The following is a 21,563-nucleotide window of genomic DNA, read 5'->3' as shown; positions in this document are numbered from 1 at the left end:
TTAAAAGTTTAAAATATGTGAGTGAATAATTTTTTGAAGTCGCTCTTTTTTTTTTTATAACTAAATATTAGACATCAATTAATGATTCTAAGCTAAAAATGATAGACATTACACATAAAAAATATAATTACTTTCTTTTTATTTCTGGGCTGAAACAAAGTGGTTGCGCAGTCTCTGTAAATGGGTGTCTCCAGGGTAAAATGGACAAATTAAAAATAGTTCGGGGGCTTAATGCGCCATGAAACTGCTATGGCAGCATATAGACATATTGTTGTATCTAACACAACAGTTCTTTTGGCTTTAGATACAGCAGTTTATCTTAAAGAGGGCTGCAAGAGTATATATATATATATATATATATATATATATATTAGGGCTTTCAAACGATTAAAATTTTTAATCGAGTTAATTACAACTTAAAAATTAATTAATCGTAATTAATCGCAATTAATCGCAATTCAAACCATCTATAAAATATGCCATATTTTTCTGTAAATTATATATATATATATATATATATATATATATATATATATATATATATATATATATATATATATATATATATATATATATTCTGTAAAATAAATTGTTGGAATGGAAAGATAAGACACAAGATGGATATATACAGTGGGGAGAACAAGTATTTGATACACTGCCAATCCATTGGCAGTGTATCAAATACTTGTTCTCCCCATTGTACATTCAACATACGGTACATAAGGACTGTAGTGGGCATTTCACTCTACTGTCATTTAAATCTGTCTATGCTGTCCTCACTCCGAAGCGTCTACTTTTTCCAAAGCTAGACAGCTAGTGAACGACGCCTTAATAATCAGACTTCTTCCTTTTTCATCTGATGTATTAATAAAATAGCCTCAAACCATTGTCCTCTTTAGACCGTCGTAAAACTACAAAAAAAAAAAAAGTACACAAGCATTGCATTAGCAACAACGTTAGCTTAGCACGCTATACAGGTTCACTAAACATAAACAAAAAGCGTCTCATACAAAAAATAGAACATTTCGCTTACTAACATAATATGTACATTCTTTACAACAACCATACTTACGGACAAATCTTGTCCAAGGATCATATAAGCACAACATTACAACGTCGGCGTCAGCCCGAAACGTCGTGCAGCCATATTGAACTGGCAAGAAAAAAATAAACCATGTCGCAAAGCGACCACAAGAGTTCGCTGTTAGACAGCACAAAAAGCCTTGCTGTAAAACTTACCAAAAGGCAGAATACTGTCTGAGCGGGACATGTGCATTAATTGCGTCAAATATTTTAACGTGATTAATTTAAAAAATTAATTACCGCGCGTTAACGCGATAATTTTGACAGCCCTAATATATACATTTGTATATATATATATATATATATATATATATATATATATATATATATATATATATATATATAGACCAGTACTTCTCAAATGGTGCCCCCAGGGGGGCGCAGAGCGATGCCAGGGGGGGCGCGAGTGACCTCGGGGAACATGCTTTTATTTTTTTTATTTTTTTTTGCCGTACTAGAATAAAGTGTACTTGCACATCCACTCCGTGGGTGGCAGTGGCGCTCTCATTTTCAAAGTGCGTGCAGTATTTTTGAAGTAAGCAAGAGCACACGGAAGAGACTCATGCAGAGCTGGACTCACGCAGCGACCCACTGTCTTCTTCGGTTCTCACGTGTCCGGCCGAGAAGTGCCGTTTTCGGCTTGGGATCGTCACGACCACCGCCCTCACCTACGGTTCTACCTCGGCCGCCGAGAATGCGCTTTTTTGCGGCCGTTTGCCTTTGACTTTTAATATAGTGGGAAATGAGGAAAGACCACTGTTTACTGAGTCTAAAAATGATTATAGCGGAGAAGCCAAATCAGTTAAGACGCCACTTAAAGACATTCGACCTCAATCTCATTGATAAGTCGCTTGATTGTTTTTCAGCGAAAATGTGCCGAATATTGCCAATTGTCACAATCGTCCCGCTTTGTCAGTGTTATATCAGTAAACCAGTGAGCACTGTGGTGAATCAGCGAAAATAAAAACTTTCCTTCTGTCCAAAGACTTTTTCCCCCCCCTTCTATTCAGTTTTGTTTTTCGGTCAAATGTTTTGGCACGTTGTCCTGAAGAGTAAATGTGTCTAATCAATTTGAATTCGTTATTATTTACTGATTTTATTACATTTTATTTTTCAGTATCAAATGGTCAAAAATGTACCTTGAGTGTATTTTTACAGTTTGGATGTGACTTTTTTTTTTTTTTAACTTCAGGCAAATTGATGCGCGTTAAGTCTTTTCTGTTACAAGCAACACAATGTTAAAAAAGTTATACTTTATTATAAGTTGATCTATGTTACTTTTTTTCTTTAATAGAAAAAAAAGGACACAATGTTAGGCTGAGGCGTACTTATAATAGTAATATAGACGAATGATACTATTTACAGTGGTGGCATGAGTTGGGGGGGGCGCGCAACATTTACGTCTTCCTTGGGGGGGCGTAACAGAAAATAATTGAGAAGCACTGATATAGACAGACAAACTGGTGATGGCCAACCAGCCTGACATAGTGGTGGTGGATAAACATCAGAAGACAGCAGTAGTGAAGTAGTGATAGATGTAGCAATCCCGAGCGATAGCAACATCAGGAAAAAAGGGAGAAATATCAAGGGTTGAAGGAAGAGTTGGAGAAAATGTGGGGCGTGAAGGCAAGAGTGGTGCCAGTAGTGATTGGGACACTAGAGGCAGTAACCCCCATGCTGGGTGCATGGCTCCAACAGATACTACCAGGAACAACGTCCGACATCTCCATTCAGAAGAGCGCAATCCTAGGGACAGCTAAGATCCTGCGCAGGACCCTCAAGCTCCCAGGACCTGAGCTTATATACTGTATATATATACAGTGCCTTGCAAAAGTATTCGGCCCCCTTGAACCTTGCAACCTTTCGCCACATTTCAGGCTTCAAACATAAAGATATAAAATTTTAATTTTTTGTCAAGAATCAACAACAAGTGGGACACAATCGTGAAGTGGAACAACATTTATTGGATAATTTAAACTTTTTTAACAAATAAAAAACTGAAAAGTGGGGCGTGCAATATTATTTGGCCCCTTTACTTTCAGTGCAGCAAACTCACTCCAGAAGTTCAGTGAGGATCTCTGAATGATCCAATGTTGTCCTAAATGACCGATGATGATAAATAGAATCCACCTGTGTGTAATCAAGTGTCCGTATAAATGCACCTGCTCTGTGATAGTCTCAGGGTTCTGTTTAAAGTGCAGAGAGCATTATGAAAACCAAGGAACACACCAGGCAGGTCCGAGATACTGTTGTGGAGAAGTTTAAAGCCGGATTTGGATACAAAAAGATTTCCCAAGCTTTAAACATCTCAAGGAGCACTGTGCAAGCCATCATATTGAAATGGAAGGAGCATCAGACCACTGCAAATCTACCAAGACCCGGCCGTCCTTCCAAACTTTCTTCTCAAACAAGGAGAAAACTGATCAGAGATGCAGCCAAGAGGCCCATGATCACTCTGGATGAACTGCAGAGATCTACAGCTGCGGTGGGAGAGTCTGTCCATAGGACAACAATCAGTCGTACACTGCACAAATCTGGCCTTTATGGAAGAGTGGCAAGAAGAAAGCCATTTCTCAAAGATATCCATAAAAAGTCTCGTTTAAAGTTTGCCACAAGCCACCTGGGAGACACACCAAACATGTGGAAGAAGGTGCTCTGGTCAGATGAAACCAAAATTGAACTTTTTGGCCACAATGCAAAACGATATGTTTGGCGTAAAAGCAACACAGCTCATCACCCTGAACACACCATCCCCACTGTCAAACATGGTGGTGGCAGCATCATGGTTTGGGCCTGCTTTTCTTCAGCAGGGACAGGGAAGATGGTTAAAATTGACGGGAAGATGGATGCAGCCAAATACAGGAACATTCTGGAAGAAAACCTGTTGGTATCTGCACAAGACCTGAGACTGGGACGGAGATTTATCTTCCAACAGGACAATGATCCAAAACATAAAGCCAAATCTACAATGGAATGGTTCAAAAATAAACGTATCCAGGTGTTAGAATGGCCAAGTCAAAGTCCAGACCTGAATCCAATCGAGAATCTGTGGAAAGAGCTGAAGACTGCTGTTCACAAACACTCTCCATCCAACCTCACTGAGCTCGAGCTGTTTTGCAAGGAAGAATGGGCAAGAATGTCAGTCTCTCGATGTGCAAAACTGATAGAAACATACCCCAAGCGACTTGCAGCTGTAATTGGAGCAAAAGGTGGCGCTTCAAAGGATTAACGCAATGGGGCCGAATAATATTGCACGCCCCACTTTTCAGTTTTTTATTTGTTAAAAAAGTTTAAATTATCCAATAAATTTTGTTCCACTTCACGATTTTGTCCCCCTTGTTGTTGATTCTTGACAAAAAATTAAAATTTTATATCTTTATGTTTGAAGCCTGAAATGTGGTGAAAGGTTGCAAGGTTCAAGGGGGCCGAATACTTTTGCAAGGCACTGTATATACACACAGTATAAATAAAAGAGTACAGAACAATTACATAAAGAAAGCTAAACAACAATCCGTACACAAAACTGTGCAGTAGTATAGAGTATTTACTAGTGGCATTATAAAATTGTTATATATAATATATATAATTATAAAAAGATTGCTTCACTGGTAATACTATGAGCACAGAGATGTCAATAAACCATGTGTAAAATCTTGCCTTGGTAGTAACATGCAGTTATGCTAGTGCAATGGGAAAAATGCACTACGACGAAGTTGTTCTACTAGTTCATGAATGTAGTTTTTTCCCTACTGTTGCAAAGCCACCAGCCGTCTTTATAAGAGCTATTAAAAACATGCACATTAAGCATATTACTAGCCAACACGTCCACAAGCCTTAAACTGAGTTACACCTTAATTAGTGGTTTGGGTGCGAGGAAGAAGTATTTATTGTCGCGTTATTATATGTACTGTGTTGCTTCAGTATTGTAGAGTGTTGTACTGTATATATCCATTCATCTTCTGTACTGTTTATCCTCACGGAGATCACAGGGGTGCTGGAGCCTATCCCGGCAAACAAGTGGCAGGAGGCGGGGCACACCCTGAACCGCTTGCCAGCCAATCGCATCACAATCACACCAATGGAGAATTTAGTGTATTTGTTTTTTATTTTTTTGCATATTTGTGATCACCCAAAATCAAGGGCATAGGTTTGCATAGGACGGTAGGGACATAACACTACCAACTTTTCAGGATGCCCAAATTGTCCCCACCAACTTTTAAGTAACCTTATATGCATTATATAATGAGTTCAGTTTTTTCGGTCATTTAGATAGTCTTCCCATATGTTGTAAGGATAGAATTGACCCTACCATGATTAAGTTAATTATTTTCATTATGTTCAAACTTACATTTACCCCTTTTCACTTGCTGAATGCGCCAGTCCATTTTTTCCTCCCTCAAACGCACGTTTGATCGGCTGATGACTTCACCCACTCCCGACACACACCCGCACGCTCACACTCACACAGCCCCGACAGAAATGCATGTCGACAACATGCTGCTGCTCCACCCCCTTCGAAGGAGAGGATATATGTTGTTGTTTTTTTCCCCCGCTTGCAGCAGCAACTGTGGGTATTTAAAAAGACGCTAATGTTGTGGAGGTGGGAAACACACCACTAATTTTGCTACTGAAAGTCCAACCTGCATGAGAGTTAGCATAAATAGCATTAAACTGTGTCAACTTGCTAACCTGCAAAACTCGAGTAGGAAGCTCCTTAGAGTGAAGTGTCCTGCTGTTTGTGTTTACCACTGTTTACGTTAATTAAACTGTGAGAAGTGTACAGTAGTTAACTCTCTGTTGGAAACTATGAACTAGGAAAATATGAGCAAGAAGCTGCTTAGAGAGAAAAGTGTGCTGCATAACCTCATATGTTCCTCACACAACACAACATACAACATAATCATCACTAACTAAGTACATTTTTTTTAAAAAAAAACAAACATTTGGACGGGGGATGCCGCGAGCTACCCACACTAGCAATGCCATCGACTGGTCGATCGTGATCGACGTAATGAGCACCCCTGATTTAGCATATCAATTAATTAGGTTCATATTCGTGAGAACTGTAGCCCTGACCCCCGTTCACCCAATCTGTTTGGTCTTATTAATGTGCCATCCCAAGCAAAAAGTGCAGGTTATCGTCCCTACCAATGTTGAGACCAAACCTACGCCCTTGCCCAATATGTATTTGTGACCCACTTTTAGGTCCTGATCCACCAGGTGAGAATCGCTGTACAGGTACACGCTTTGTCCTCATTAGGAAAAACTTTAGGACAACTAATAGGGAATGGGACATACTACGTCATTGTTTGGACGCGCCTCCATGCTGGCAATATGATTCACTTCCGGGCCGGCAGAGTCAATGCGGATTGTAACGTGTGGTAGTGCTAAGCTAACTCTTTCGGTGTTTTAGAAAGAAAATATGGGTGCTTATTGTTGCGTTACCGGGTGCAACAGCGTCTCCTACGACAAAAAAACGGGTTAGGAAAAATGGACTCACTTTTCACCGTTTTCCTGCATGGAGGACCAAATATCAGATCACGAAGGTACGACGGATGGCTGGATTGCAGCGGTTCGTCGGAAAAGCATTTATGATCATATTTCTGCTGGAATGAGAGTGTGTTCCTGTCATCTCTACTCTTGTAAGTTAAACGCTTTATCCACTTTTGGTTTCAATACGTTTTTGTTTTTTTACACCGTTGTGTAAATCTGCCTCGGTAGCAATGCTTGCCTACTACGACTCACCTACCTGTTGTGTTCCTAGGTAAACCTGCTGACAACACATCCCGATTGGTCACCATCTCTCTTCTTGGATCATTTGACAAAGAAAATTTGTTCAATGGAGTGGTTCCATTTGTCCTGTGTCGGACTCAAACAAGCCCCTGCAGCAGACGCCATCTGGGTCTGCCCTTCTCGTCGATGAACTGCGGGCTTTTAACTTGTGAAAATGCAAGAACTTTAATGCACATATTTATTCTGCCTGGCTATTTAACTATGGCCAGTGACGTTTTTTTTTTGTTTTTGTTTTTAAACCACTTTGACAAAGACACGTTTCATTGTAATGTTGAATTTATATATTCTATTATTATTTTTAAATTATAATATTCTTATTTGCACTTATGTAGACTTTAGACTGTCAATTCAAATAGTGTTGGAAAAGTTGCAATACCTAAAATAGAAATGCAAGAACTGTAAAGTACATATTTATACACCTTCATTTACCTAAGGCCACTGGATGTTTTTTAACTGCTTTGAAAAATACAGGTTTTGTTTTGATCTTGTATTTATATAGTATATAGCTTTTTATAATGTATTATGTATTATAATATTTGCTGCCCCCTGCCAGAGTGTGGGCATTTTGTACTAAAAGGATTTTAAACTGTCAGTTCAAAAAAAATGTGTTGGAGACTAGTACTTGCAATACTTAAAATGGAAATGCAAGAACTTTAAAGCACATATTTATCCTGTCTGGCAATTTACCCAAGGCCAGTAAATAGTGTTTTAAACTGCTTTGACAAAGACACGTTTATTGTGATCTTGTATTTGTGTATTACTTATAATTATATAATATTTGCTGCCACCGTCAGAGGGTGGGCCTTGTTTGCACTAATTTAAAGATTTTAAACTGTCAATTCAAATATCGTATTGGAGAAATTGCATTACTTGAAATAACTCTATTGCAACTTATCAGTCCCAGTTCTTGTCTACAACACTGTCCAAAAATTGTCAATGCATATTCCAAATAGAATAACAAAATTAAGTCACCTGACTTTGTAATTATTACACCTGTTTATTATGAAGACCTGAAGTAAACAACAAGCAGTTACAGTTTGTCAAGAAGTTGCTCAAGTCATGTTTTGGTATTCATATTTTATTGACTTTTCACAACAACACTTGGGATCGTGTTTGTAAGAGCAGAGCAAACTGAAGTTTCAGCGTGCACTCTTCGCCTTTCCAACCTCTCATAACGCTCCGATGTGGTGCGCTTGACCTCAGAATAACCCAAGAAGAGATATGGTGACCATTCAGGATGTGTTGTCAGCATTTCATATGCAGGTTTTCCTAGTAACACAACAGGTAGGTGAGGAGGAGGAGAAGGTTAGCATTGCTACCGAGGCAGATTTACACAACAGTAAAAAAAACACACAAAAAAACGTATTGAAACCAAAACGGATAAATCGTTCAACTTACAAGAGTAGAGATGAGGGGAATACTCTCATTCCAGCAGAAATATGATCAAGAGAAATGCTTTTCCAACGAACCGCTGCGCCCCAGCCATCCTTCGTGCCTTCGTGATCTGATATTTGGTCCTCCATGCAGGAAAACGGTGAAAAGTGAGTCGAGTTTTCCTCGCCCTTTTTTTAGTCGTAGGAGAAGCTGTTGCACCCGGTAACACAACAATACACACCCATAATTTCTTTCTAAAACACCGAAAGAGTTAGCTTAGCACGACCACACATTACAATCCGCATTGAGTCTGCCGGCCCGGAAGTGAATCATATTGCCAGCATGGAGGCGCGTCCAAACAATGACGTAGTACGTCCCATTCCCTATTACTAATGAGACACGACTTCAGTATATTTGACAACCGTGTAATGATGTTAGATCTTGCGTGACATGATAACAGTTTGAGCAATGTTTGCCATAAGATTTTGTTCTTAAGTTATGAATGAGTAATATGGGATTTAAACGCTGTTACAGCAGAAACAAAAACTGGTCACCTCTCCTCCCATTTCTCGTTCACATGAACTCACACTGATGTCATTTCAGTGATTGCTCAAGAACAATAGCCCGAGAGGAAGCGCGCCACTTGTGGAAATACACGCACGACATTCCACAGGCCTATGACAAGAAAAAAAAAAAAAAAAAAACACCAACTGACACGCTACACACAAGCCTTCCACTACTTTCTGATCAAAAGAAACAACCTGCTGCTACTTCAAACCACTTTTAACATATTGTTGGTCCTTGACTATACAATACGGTACACAAAAATATCTCAAACGTATTTTTGTCATTCAAAATATAATAAAGCACATTTGAAATATACATTTCAATTAAGTATTTTGACGGAGATACAAACCTACAGTATTGAAATAAATATGGGCGGGGTACTAATGCTCAATGAGTTATAAAGTTGAATTCCCAAAGCCAAATTGCTCTGCATTGTGACAGTAATCATAACACAGAAAGGCTGCACTCTAGCGGTGTAAACTGAAAATTGCGTCTACTAAAAAAAAAAACTCGTGAGAATGGATTGTAATTGTAAAACATTGTTATTTATTTATCGTCTAAAGAACACACAAAAATACGCGCACACACACTAAAGGTTCTCCAGTAGTATCTAGTAGAAAGTACAGTACAAAAGTACAAAAAGCTCACACTATTTTAACAACAATGGAGGTAGATTCAACCATTTTAATACCCTTTGAAAGAAAAATTACCGCTGAGACATGTGTCACAATAGGTCAAATTTTCTGGTTTAAAATAAATCAGACAAAATTTACTCTTTTAAAACTGCAAAAATTGACTCAACATTTTAAAGATCTGAAAACTGGAAGAAATGTTTAATTCAAATCTGCAATTTTGTGATCACGCAATGAAAAGAAATTAATTAAAACCTAATGTTAAGTTTAAGTGGTGATATATATCTCATCTAATCTAGCAAATACCTCTACTATAAGTACAATGATGTCCATTGTCTTCACTTGTCGCTGATGGTGGCTGGGGAAAGGGAAATAGAATTAATGCAATAAAAAGCAATATCATTTGGATTGATTTTGGTCATCGGGGTGTATGACTGTATACACAGTTGCAATTGCTGGTATTCGTATCACGCCATATTTGTTTTGTTTCCAAACCACATTGAAACTACTAGACATTTTCACAAAACATGCAAAGAAAGCATACAATAGTGACATGAATTGCCCCGTCCTGATTTTATAATAGTCATATATCACAATAGCCAATCCACTTACAGTAAGTAGCATATGAGTCATTCATGTTGTTTTACTTTCACTTTTTGTGGACAAAAAAAGGAAAGTGACAAAATGCTTCTTGTTTGTTCAGGTGCATTAAAAACTGCAAAGAAAACACAACAGTGACATGAAAAAGCATTTGCCCTTCCTGATTTATTATTTTTGCAAATTTCTTACACTTGTATTACCTGGAAGTCTATCTCTGAATGGCTACAAACAAAACGAAAGTTAAATATGGCTAAGTCAAAGTTTGCATTTCAATCCAGGTCAGATGGTAAGGCAGATGATAAAAAGCTTATGTTATAGTATTTTTCAGAAGATCAGTAAGCCAAAATACTTCCACAGCAATGAACAAAAACTCCTAACCAGTTATCGCTAATTTGTCTTTGCTGCCAGGAGTGCTAATTATCAATAAAATCTTCATTCAAAACTGCATTTTATATTTACTTGTGTTGTATTTGTGGGAACCAGGCAATTACTTTGTGTCATTGCACTGTATATGATGTTTCTCACAGTCAGAGTGGTCCGTTAGCATTGTGTGTGATCATATGCCTGCGGAGATTGCTCGGGTTGTTAAAACTGGCCTTGCACTGGGAGCATGAGTACGGTTTTTCCCCCGAGTGAGTCCTCAAGTGGATTTTTAGACTACCGTTCTGTGTGAAGCGCTTCCCGCAAAGTGAGCACGCGTAAGGCTTCTCTCCCGTGTGTATGCGCATGTGGATGCCTAGCGTGGTCCTGCTGGCAAATGATTTTCCGCACATTGAGCAGGAAATTAGCGGCTCCGCCGTGTGTGTTGCCCGGTGCGCCATCAGCTCCTCGCGGTTGGGGAAGTACACACCACAGAAATTGCAATCCATGGATTTGTTGACAGTGTGAGATGGCAAGACAGGGTTTATCTGCTGGGGGTACTGGACCATGTGACCGGGATGTCTTCCGTTACTGTCCACTGTTCTTAATGAGTTCGTTTGAGAGGAGTGAATTCCGTCCAGCTGGTTGTTTCTCAGCGCGGCTCTGTCACTGCCACCAGGGAGGATGTTCAAGAAACCATCATGGAAAACTTCCTGTGAGTTAATACCCTGCTGGTCAGCCGCAGCAAAGAGAGTTTCAATCTCATCCTGGAGAGGCCCATGCGCTCGCCCGTGAACGCTAACGATTTTCAGCTCCTCGTTACTTGCTATCTGAGAAGAACATCCAGCTGGTTCTGAATTTGGTGCCACAGCAGCTACACTCTCTCTCTGTGCAGAGGGATTTATGAAGGCATCATGACCTGTAAAAACACAAATAAAATATCACTGAGAAAGCTCAGAAGTCCGTTAAGAACAAAATACAAGCATTCATTGCAATGTTTAGAGATACTGAAATGTTCACGACACATTATTTAATTTTGGCACTCTTGGTCCTGCATATTGCTGCCTAATAATAAAAGTATTGTTTTGGCACCTTCCAAGGTAAATTTTGCTACAGCAAAATGTTGAAGTAAGGGGATGGTGAGACCTGTTTAAAATAAATGTAGTGCTTTGCCGCCATCCTGTTGTATCTAGAGACAGAAATCGCACAAAATCTAAGGTAGACATGCAATGCTGTGCATTTGTATTACCTTATGTGCAATGTTCTGCATTTTGCTAACTTTTAATTTTGTACAATGTTCCTCATATTTCTGAAATGATGTGTAGTAGTTTTTCACCATGCATCCATCTAACATTAAAGATTGGTTAAAGCAGCATCTGATTTTGTCAAATTACTCAATGGCAAAAATCGGACTTCAAGTTTGAAAGAAAAAAATTATCGTGATAATTATCGATATTGACTAATGAAAAAAAAACATGTTATCACGATAAAAATTGTCATATCACCCAGATTTAATCGGGATATTGGCTATCGGTTAAAAAGTCATTATCGGACAACAACTGTTTTATGGAATAGGATCACACACACTTGACTCACTTTCAGTTGGTTCGCTTTCTAGTCCAGTATCTTCTTCATCTTTGATCAAGATGATATCAGGGATGTCTTCAACGGCACGCTAACAAAAAAGCATGTGTGCATTAAAAACACATTACATTTGGTGTAGCAGTAAATGTCAAGAGAAAAAAAATACCTCTTTAGAATGAGGAGGGGATGCCTCAGCTGCCACGTGCACAGGAGCTGAAGCAGTTTCTTGGGTTGCTGGAGGCTTTAAGACAACTGGAAATCCAATTCAAAATTGTGTGGTAAGAATCGAGACGGAGACATAAAAACTACAACACCCAAACTTAACAACAACGTAAAATGTGGAAAAGTTATACAGTGATCCCTCGCTACTTCACGCTTCAAACTTCGCGCCCGCAGTCCATCGCTTTTTTTTTTCCAATTAAAAAAAAAAAAAATACAGATGAGCTGTTCCGAGCCAATTGCGTAGTCTCACTCTCCCTCCCTCTCTCCGCCCTTTGTTGTACACTGGAGTTGCTTATTAAAGTGAACGATGATTGATAGATGTCTTCTGTTTGATCTTGCCACAGATCCCTGGAAGCCTCAGCATCGAAGCGCTGCATGCGTCAATCATCGTTTCAATTGTTAAACAGTTGCTGTGGCAACTCATTGTGTGTAAGTGAGGAGCTGGAGCGGAGTTGAGTGGACTCACTCAATGAAGCATTTAATAAAGACAAGCATTTTTATACTGTATTCTTCTTTAAAAACATTCGGTGGGACAGTAACATGATTAACACATTAGTATTACATTTGAAGTGCTTAAAAACCATTTATTGAAATATGCACATACATTTTTTTATTATACTTTGAGAGCGAAAAAAGGGAATCTGAATAAATACATTGAACAAACACAAAAACAAACATTTTTTTTTGTGCGTGTTTACGGTTTTTCACTTATGGGGCTGGTTTTGGTCCCCATTAACCACGAAAAACGAGGGATCACTGTACTATACTGTTCTGTTGTAGCAACTAAAAACTGAAGGTAGATGTGTGAAATATTGAGAAAAATGTGTATCCCGAAACAGATCATTTCCAGACCCAATAATGATTCATATCCCAGTAAAATATTTTTTGCAAAATTACTTTTTTTTTCTTTCTCAATTCAGATGTTAAATATTTTATGGAATGAGAAAAAAAAAAGATTATAGGACCTCTGTAATAGTCACTGTGCTCAACCACTTGTTACAGACAATATTTGATGCTTCACTTGATAGAGCAGTGGACCAAATCATGTGTCTGTTGTGTTTCCTGTGAATGCATTGCGTCAGTGAACCTAACCATCTGAGTAAGCCAGCTTGGGTCGGCGAACCATATCATATGAGTTGGGAGTTGTTTTCGGTGAGTCAGTGAAGCACAACAATCAAGTCTGCTAATTCACCTTGTGTGCTGAAAACCAACCGAAGGACTCAAAGGATCAGGGGTATGATTTATTTATCAACCTAGTTCATTCAGGAACCTACTAACTATGGACACCTTAAAGTGCATGTGACACAAAAAAGCATGTTTATTTCATAATACACGCGGTATTTTATGCTCCTGAATGATATGGACTGCTTGGATGTGTGTGGAAGCGATCGCTATATTTATTTAGTTTTTTTAATCCCGCGCCATGAAAATGAGTGACTTCCGGCTGTGGAGGAGGGCGCTGTAACGTGTACGGGTGAAGGCGTCCTCTTCACTAAACAGCGGTACTGTTGTGTATGAGGACTAAGGATTCAGCTCATTTTGCGGATTAATACGTTTATTTTTCGCATCACGCCAGCCAAACGGCTGCAGAAAAATCTTGCTTTATGAGGGAGAGACGTGTGCGCCTTTTTGGAGTTTCAAAAGGTTTCCATTCACCGTGGATATTGGCCAAAACAAGCCCTACTACTGTGGGACCATTGGACTTCCGAAGAAGTGAGTAAGCATCTTGTTTTGTATTATGTCAAATACGAACACAGCGATTACAAAGTAAACACTACAAACTTTCTTTAAATAAAGGACTACTTACGTTTGATCATTGATAGGAATATAAAAAGCTCTCCTCATGCACATTAGCTGCACGTTAGCTGCAAAACAACTGCAGCCGCCCTCCTCCGGGGAACGAACTGTAAATAGCTCTCCGCCGGGCGGTTTGCCGATCCGCGAAGACAATCGACAACCCAGTCGTCATGTCAAATAATCCGGGCTAGTTATGTGTTATGGGTTCGGGTTAGCATGTCGGCTAGCTGTCACGCCTCTTGGTTTGTTTACATTCTCCGAAGCCGGGGAAGGGAAATGACATATGTCCGATTTATGTGTCATAAAATATCGTTCGGGAGGTGCGACAGTAAAGGTGAAGTCGACAGTTTTGACCATTATGGAGTAATTTTGCCATGTCATCCTGAATAAGTTCATTTTTATTATTTCATATTCCATTTAGCACAAGACTGTTATTTGCCATGACCATGCCATTTATTTAGCAATTGGGGAAAAAACTTGGATAAAAAGAATATCCTGTGAAAATATTGAAGTAAAGAGACAGAAACAATGACATTTTGCAGCTCTCTTCGTCGTGTTTTCCTCGTTGTGAATAATTCCCCCTCGACGGGCTGACTGGTCCTTCTCAAGCCATTTATTTAGCAATTGGGGAAAATACTTGGATAAAAAGAATATCCTGTAAAAATATTAGGGCTGTCCCAAACGACTAATTTTCTCCCGATTAGTCAGCCGACTATTTTTACGATTAGTCGACTAATCTAATAATTTAAAAAAAAAAAATTTTTTTTTGTTTTGCTTTCTAATTTAGCAATGAAATTTTTGTTGACGCTTATCAATTCACAAAAAACATATTGGAACACTTACATTATTTATTAAAGTACAAATAAGCACGTAAATAACAATAATAAATCACAAATAAACAATGAGTTGAAATGCTGATAGAATTAACTAGTGTAGCATCCTGATTGAAAAGATGGTCTCTTAAACTGATGGTTTACAACTTTTATTCCATCCTTGATGTAATCACACTGTAAAAGCTACGGTGCACACAAATAAAACAACACAATTAGAAATTAACGAAAACTTTTCACCTTTTTCCTTTTAAACCTTATTTATATATCAATGAATTGCCTATATGAATTGCCTTTACCTTAATTTATTACCTTATCATTGACAATCTCTCCCTTAAGTGCAATCACTGTATATACTGTATATATTTATGACCTTTTAACCTTATATAATTTTCTATACTATAAAATAAACCATAACATGAAATAAACCTTTCAGTTAGCATTAAGAACAATACTAATAGCGCTTACAGGCCCATTGTCAATGAAACATTATTATTTAGTAAGGCGACAGCACCCTCTGGTGTACAAAAAATGAAAAAACAAAAAAAACAAAATTACAAACTGGGTTACGGCGCTTGAGGTGTTTATTCACGGCCGACGTTTAGCCAAGCTTGGCATTGAAGAGACAGGACGGAAGAGTGTACGCTCCTTTGTTTCTTTGAAATAAGTCAATGTTTTGGACACTCTGGTGCGGTTTTTTGGCTTTGTGCCGCTTTCCCCGCTTGCATACAGAGCATCCGACATTCTGAACTTTCCGTGCATATATTTTTTTAACCCTTCATTAACCGTCGACGGGATGTTGTGCTCGTCGACGGATTTACGTCATCGATGACGTCGACTATGTCGACTAGTCGGGACAGCTCTAAAAAATATTGAAGTAAAGAGACAGAAACAATGACATTTTGCAGCTCTCTTCGTCGTGTTTTCCTCGTTGTGAATAGTTCCCCCTTAATGGGCTGAATAGTAAAACCGATGTGCCCAGTCACCCGCTGACGTCATCCATTGGTTGGGGACACTTGAGCCCTATAATGGTAGGCGTGGCTAACCAGCAGATTAAAAGACTAATTTCTCGTCATCTGCGCTTTGCTAAATTGTTGTATATAGTCGAATCGTCTAAAAATATGATTCTAATTCACATAATAATGCTATTTAAGACTTTTTTTCTCCTGTCGTATTCTCTTTAAGCCAGGCAAACACCAATGGGCAGGGCACTCATCTAGCTCATTGGCTGCCATTGACTGTACTAAAAGTCCAATCGACTTTGACTGGGAGGGTCGTCTAGTATTGTCAATGTCAATGGCACTGAAGATGAGCATTCACTGCCTGTCCGCCCAGTTTAAATGAATTGGACGTTCATCGCCGTTAGTGACATTCAATCAGTTAAATATGTACTATGAAAAAAAAAAGTGTTAGTGTTACTTGGAGCCGTTGTTGCGCCGTAAAATGCACGCCATGGGAGGAGCGCGCATACATCGCTAGTATAGCGATTAGACTTAATATCCCTACGACAAAAGGAAGAAAACTACTTTGCATCTCATTTTTTAAAATGTAATTTTTGGTAAAGTCATAGAGCAGTAAAGCATTTGAATAAGTTCAAAGTATTTACCTCGGCAAAATAACGCAATCGATGGACAGGTAAACGAGTTTCTTTAATTGAGATTAGCCAGTGATTCAAAACAGTAACCTTCTGAGTACCAGATGCATTGAAAAATGTTATGTGCTCTCCCGTAGACCTTTTTACACTAAATAAGCTCAATTTCTCAACAGACAAGACAGGAGACGAATGTTTTCTGCTCACTTTGTTCTCGTCATCACACGACACGTAACATATGAATACATTTTACTATGGTTGAATAAATAACGTACCTACCTACCATTGGCACACCAAACGTGTGAAATTATAACGTACAAATGATCCAAACATATCCTGATCAATGTACCTGATGCTGGTGCCAAAGTGAACGTATTTCATAGCGGGATGTGTTGTGCCAGGATATGCACAACCTTCCCTAGTCATAAGTGAATGAAACTCACTCTGGTTACCCACATTGGGTCCATTTTTGCAAAATGCAAAATCATTTAATAGTGGCTCCAAAAGTAAATGTTTTAAGGTGGGGTGCTTTTCACACGCCAACCTAAAATTAACCCCCTATCTATTTCTGGCTAGGAGGTCATAAGTCATAGAAGCTCGCTCTGGTTACTCATGCACAGTGAAAAGCATTTCTTGCTGGTTGCAACAGAACCTTGTTTAAGGTGGGGTGGACTTTAGGCCGGTGTCTTTTCGTGCGGCGACCAAAAAATGAACCACCATCCATTTCTGGCTAGGAAGGTCACAGATCCATGAAACTCACCCTGGTTGCTCATACTAGGTCCATCTCTGCACAGTGAAAATGATTTCTAGCTGGCTGAAACAAAACCTTTTTAAAGTGGGGTGCATTTTAGGTCGGCATCTTTTCTCGGGCAGACCAAAAATCAACCCCCTGTCCATTTCTGGCTAGGAAAGTCACAGATCCATGAAAGTCAATCTGGTAACTCATACTAGGTCCAGTGTATTTCTGGTTTTATTCTTTTTTTTTTAATCATTAATTTTGCTTTCATTAGCATTGCATTTACAAATAAATGCATTTATAATGATACAGTATAGAAATAATTAAAAACAATCCATTAATGCTTGATATTAAAATAAAAACAAGTTACTAATATTTAAGATGTTTTTATAAAGACCAAAAATAGTCACTTATCATACAAAAGGTTAAAACTTTAAGAGTCCACTTTTGAAAAGCTGTCCACTGTCGTGATCACTGTCCCTGAAAGGGTTCATCACGACTTTGAACGTAAAGCAAAACAACAACAAAATGATTTCGGTGGTTGTGATTTAAACTTTTCGCGCCTGAGCAGCTTGCTTACCTGGTGTTTTGCTTCGGGTTTTGTTCACATTTGCTCTGAAGGCGGAGAAGCGACTGGCTGGCCGATTGCTCCTGGTCTGCAGGCGGAGGGAGAAGATCTCGCTCCTCATCGTTTTCATCCTCATCCTCAGGTTCTCGTTGTCCCTCAGGCTCTGGCTGAGGTGGAGCCGCAGGGACGCCGAGCTCTCTGAGAATAGCTGGTTTATTTCCAGCACCGCCGCTTTCACCAGCACGTCCATGATGGACAAAAGCTGCGACTCAAGATTCAAATTGTCCGTCGGCATGTTTGTTGACATTAGTCAGCCCGATGCCGGTGGAAAAGTATCGTCGGCGAGGAAAAAAATGGAACGCAAAAGCAGCTAGGAGTAGGTAGCCTTGATCTTGCCAAATGCTACAACAATAGCACTTCCGTTACGTGACGCTCATTACCGTAATGATGAGGCTACGGTCGCCAACTCTTGGCTTATCTCACAGAACACGTAGTTTGCAGTTATTTGTAGGAAAACAAAAAATACTAGGCCTAGTTGGTAGTAGTGGTAGTACAGTACTGCAATATATAATATAGAGCCGGGGTCCTCAATTAGCGGACTGCGGTCCACGACCGGACCACGGCACACCTCTCTGCGGACCCAGAGCAAATGCCACGTTATAATAAAAAAACCGAGATTGTATTTGTATGATTAGCCGATCTATCGCTATGCGCTACTATTCTATCGCTAAATTCTGTTTCATTTTTAGTCAAATATCCCCCATGTTCCCACTTCTGTTGTCATCGCTTTGACAACAATGCACTGATTGGCTGAGAGAGCCTGCATGGATGCGCTGATTGGCTGAAAGAGCATGCATGAATGCGCTGATTGGCTGAGACAGCCTGCTCGCTGCTAGCTAAAGTGGACCGACCGCAGCAGTGAGAAACACGAGTCGCACCCGACACTTTACCATCTGTTTGTTTACATGCCACCAGTAGAAGACCGAATCTAACAAAATGGCATGCTCAGAGTTGACTAAGAGTAGAAATGTGGACAACGAAAATCGCCGTTTCAATGAGGAATGGACTGACAAATATGCGTCCATTTTACCAACTGCAAGTACCAAACCTATGTGCTTAATATGCTTCAAGACAGTTGCTTTGATAAAAAGTGAAAATCTAAAACTCCATTATTTTAAAGAGCAGAGCTCTTTTGAAGTTTCCTCCTAAATCAGAATTGAGAAGGCAAGAAATTAACAGGTTGAAACAGTCATATCAAGAGCCAAGCAAGGTTATTGTTAAATCTATGACACAACAACAAATTGCAACAGAGTGCTAACTAAGAGTGTCGTAGGTGTTGGCTAAACATAAGAAGCCGTTCTCTGATGGAGAAATAGTAAAAGAGTGTATGACTGAAGTGATGGCAGCAATGTTCGAAGGAAAAGAATAGGAGGAAATGACAACAAAAATCAAATAAATCTCACTCTGAGATTCATCAACCCCAAGACGCACTGAAGTACTGGTTGATGATGTGAGTGAACAGCTTTGTGACCCCCAAATGCCATTTCTCTCATTGAGCAGTGTTTCACAGTTAAAGTTACTGTCAATAATTATTTTTTCCAGGGTTAAAATAAAAATACAAATACAAAACCATGCAAGTACAATGTTTACACATGTACACTAAGTCAATGACAAGATCTGTCCTTAAACATTAACAATTGACAATACATTTTGTAACTGTAAAACAAAGCTGGACAAAAAACAAAATGTGCAAGTAGTACAGTACATGTTCACATGTACAGAACATAAATGACAAGCTCTGTTATTAAGTAAAGAAAATGTTTTGTTAATTTATTTTCTATATAATCAGAATGTGCATTGTATTTTTGTTTGGTCAAAATAAAACCACCTTTACCACCTTTGGCCTGCCTTGTACTTGACCGACATTAATAAATGGACCCATGCTTGTATGAAAAAAATAATTGTGGACCTTCAAGATTTATATTTGAGGACCCCTGATATAGAGAGATTTATATTCTTTTGTTTTTTCGTTGCATGTACAGTACTTGTATATATGTGCACTTTCTTGTTGAATTCCTAAACAGGCATTTGAGGGGCTAATGTTCAGTATGTGCTATTTACTATATGACTAGGTCCATAAAGTAAACTAATTAACAAAGCTTTTGTAACAGTTCCTGAGGTTCAATTAGCAGCGTGCCAAATGCCAGTACATTGATTTTTAGATTCATCGAGGTTCGACATATGATGATTCGATTGTGATTCATAAATGAGCAAAAACGATTATCTTCAATAATAACGTAATGACAGGAACACTACCGCTGCTCCCGGAACGAAAGTAAAAGTGTTTTTTTTTTTTCTTTGGTTAAAGTACAAAAGCTGTGAAATCAAAGTATTTGGTTAAAAGAAGGTTACCATATAGCAGACCGACATTAAATAAACGTTGATTTTCCATCAAAATCATCAGTATGGTCGACATCGAAATTTTCGACGTCAAGTGACATTGAAACAACGTTGTTCTATGGTATGTCAGGTGATGGTTGGGTTATAGTTGATAAACTAATGCTGACAAATAGCTGATTTATGATAGACCGGTTAATATGATTGAAAAGTCATTGAATTATAGATGAGCGAGAGTTTTTGTCGAAAACATAACATTGATTCAGCGTTCCAATATTATTAATAATCGAAATGGCGTATAGGTTTTGTAAGGATTTCAACTTTGAAACAACATTAATTGAGGGTGCAAAGGTGAAGTTGATTCAACGATATAAGGTTGACAGCGGAATGTTGATCCAACATCTTTTCAACGTTGGTCTGCTATCTGGCTTCTTAACCCAGAAAAAACTCCCGCTCATCTATAATTCAATGACTTAAATGAACTATTTGTCAACACTAGTTCATCCACTATAAAACAATGTTAACCCAACCGTCGCCTGACATACAACAACGTTGTTTCAACATTGTTTTATCGGTGAAAATTTCGATGTCAACCATAATGATGATTTTAATGGAAAATCAGTGTTTATTCAATGTCGTTCTGCTTTCTGCGTTGTAATTACGAGTGGGAACCTCTTGGTACCTCACGATACAATACGATTTGCGATACAAAGCTCACGATAACGATGATATGATGATATGGCGATACGATTATCGATACATTGGTCAGGAAATGATTGTAGGATTTTCTACAAACAACTAATAAACAGAAAAACAAGTTTCTGCTGTGAATTGGAATGAGTTTATCATTAGTAGACGTTTAATCCGTTTCAAGTGGGAGGGATGGCAGCAAATGAACATTCGCTGCTACCCTCCCAGTTCAAATGGATTGGACGTCTATGGCCGTCAGTGGCAGCCATTGCCAGGAAATGAGGTAATTTTGGGCCATTTAAGATCAGTTACCTGTTGATTTTCAGTTACTTCCTGTTAATTTGGGGGTATTTTATGCGTCACTTCCTGCTTATTTTGAGTTACAGAGCAAGACGTGACCTGGGAATCACCCAAATGAATAGGCAGTGACTCAAACGCAACAGGAAATGACCTGTAAATGCCCTAAAATGAACAGCAAGTGACCTGTAAATGCCCCGAAAATCGGATCGAATGACTGTGAATGCTCTGGTTTTGAATGAAAATGAATGAACGTTCCCAGTCTAAACGGATTGGGCGTCGAGCACCGTCAATGGCAGCCTTAGAGTTAACTGAGACACTATTATGGTGGAAGATTTTGGTAGCAACTTGATGGTTCCTATTTTTTTTTTTTTTTTTTTTTTTTTTTAAACACTGACAACTTTTAAAGCGATATCTCGATTCTTGACTGGAGTATATCTAT

At 38.8% G+C, this 21,563-nt stretch overlaps 1 protein-coding gene across 1 annotated transcript; it reads right to left on the bottom strand.

Annotated features, from left to right (window-relative positions):
• Positions 1 to 9,377: 9,377 nt before the first annotated feature.
• LOC130924148 (zinc finger protein 813-like) lies at positions 9,378 to 18,375 on the bottom strand. The gene is made up of 4 exons (XM_057850529.1): positions 17,750 to 18,375; positions 12,160 to 12,245; positions 12,006 to 12,084; positions 9,378 to 11,328 (listed from the first exon to the last, which is right to left on the bottom strand). Exons 1-4 carry the CDS (start codon positions 18,042 to 18,044, stop codon positions 10,577 to 10,579), a joined length of 1,212 nt encoding a protein of 403 aa, XP_057706512.1. The 5' UTR covers positions 18,045 to 18,375; the 3' UTR covers positions 9,378 to 10,576.
• Between the last annotated feature and the right edge of the window lie 3,188 nt (positions 18,376 to 21,563).

The sequence above is a fragment of the Corythoichthys intestinalis genome, chromosome 11, assembly GCF_030265065.1.
Source record: "Corythoichthys intestinalis isolate RoL2023-P3 chromosome 11, ASM3026506v1, whole genome shotgun sequence".
NCBI classification, from domain to species: Eukaryota; Metazoa; Chordata; class Actinopteri; order Syngnathiformes; family Syngnathidae; genus Corythoichthys; species Corythoichthys intestinalis.
The sequence above is the reverse complement of the archived record's forward strand: the minus strand, read 5'-3'. Positions and strand labels throughout refer to the sequence as shown.

Bases quoted from the DNA above. Each gene is read 5' to 3' on its own strand.
- LOC130924148 (XM_057850529.1), bottom strand. From the start codon at position 18,044: ATGTCAACAAACATGCCGACGGACAATTTGAATCTTGAGTCGCAGCTT. The intron at 12,085-12,159 runs GTATTTTTTTTC...CTTTTTTGTTAG, and splicing joins CCCCTCCTCATTCTAAAGAG to CGTGCCGTTGAAGACATCCC. The intron at 11,329-12,005 runs GTGAGTCAAGTG...GTGTTTTTACAG, and splicing joins AGAAAGCGAACCAACTGAAA to GTCATGATGCCTTCATAAAT.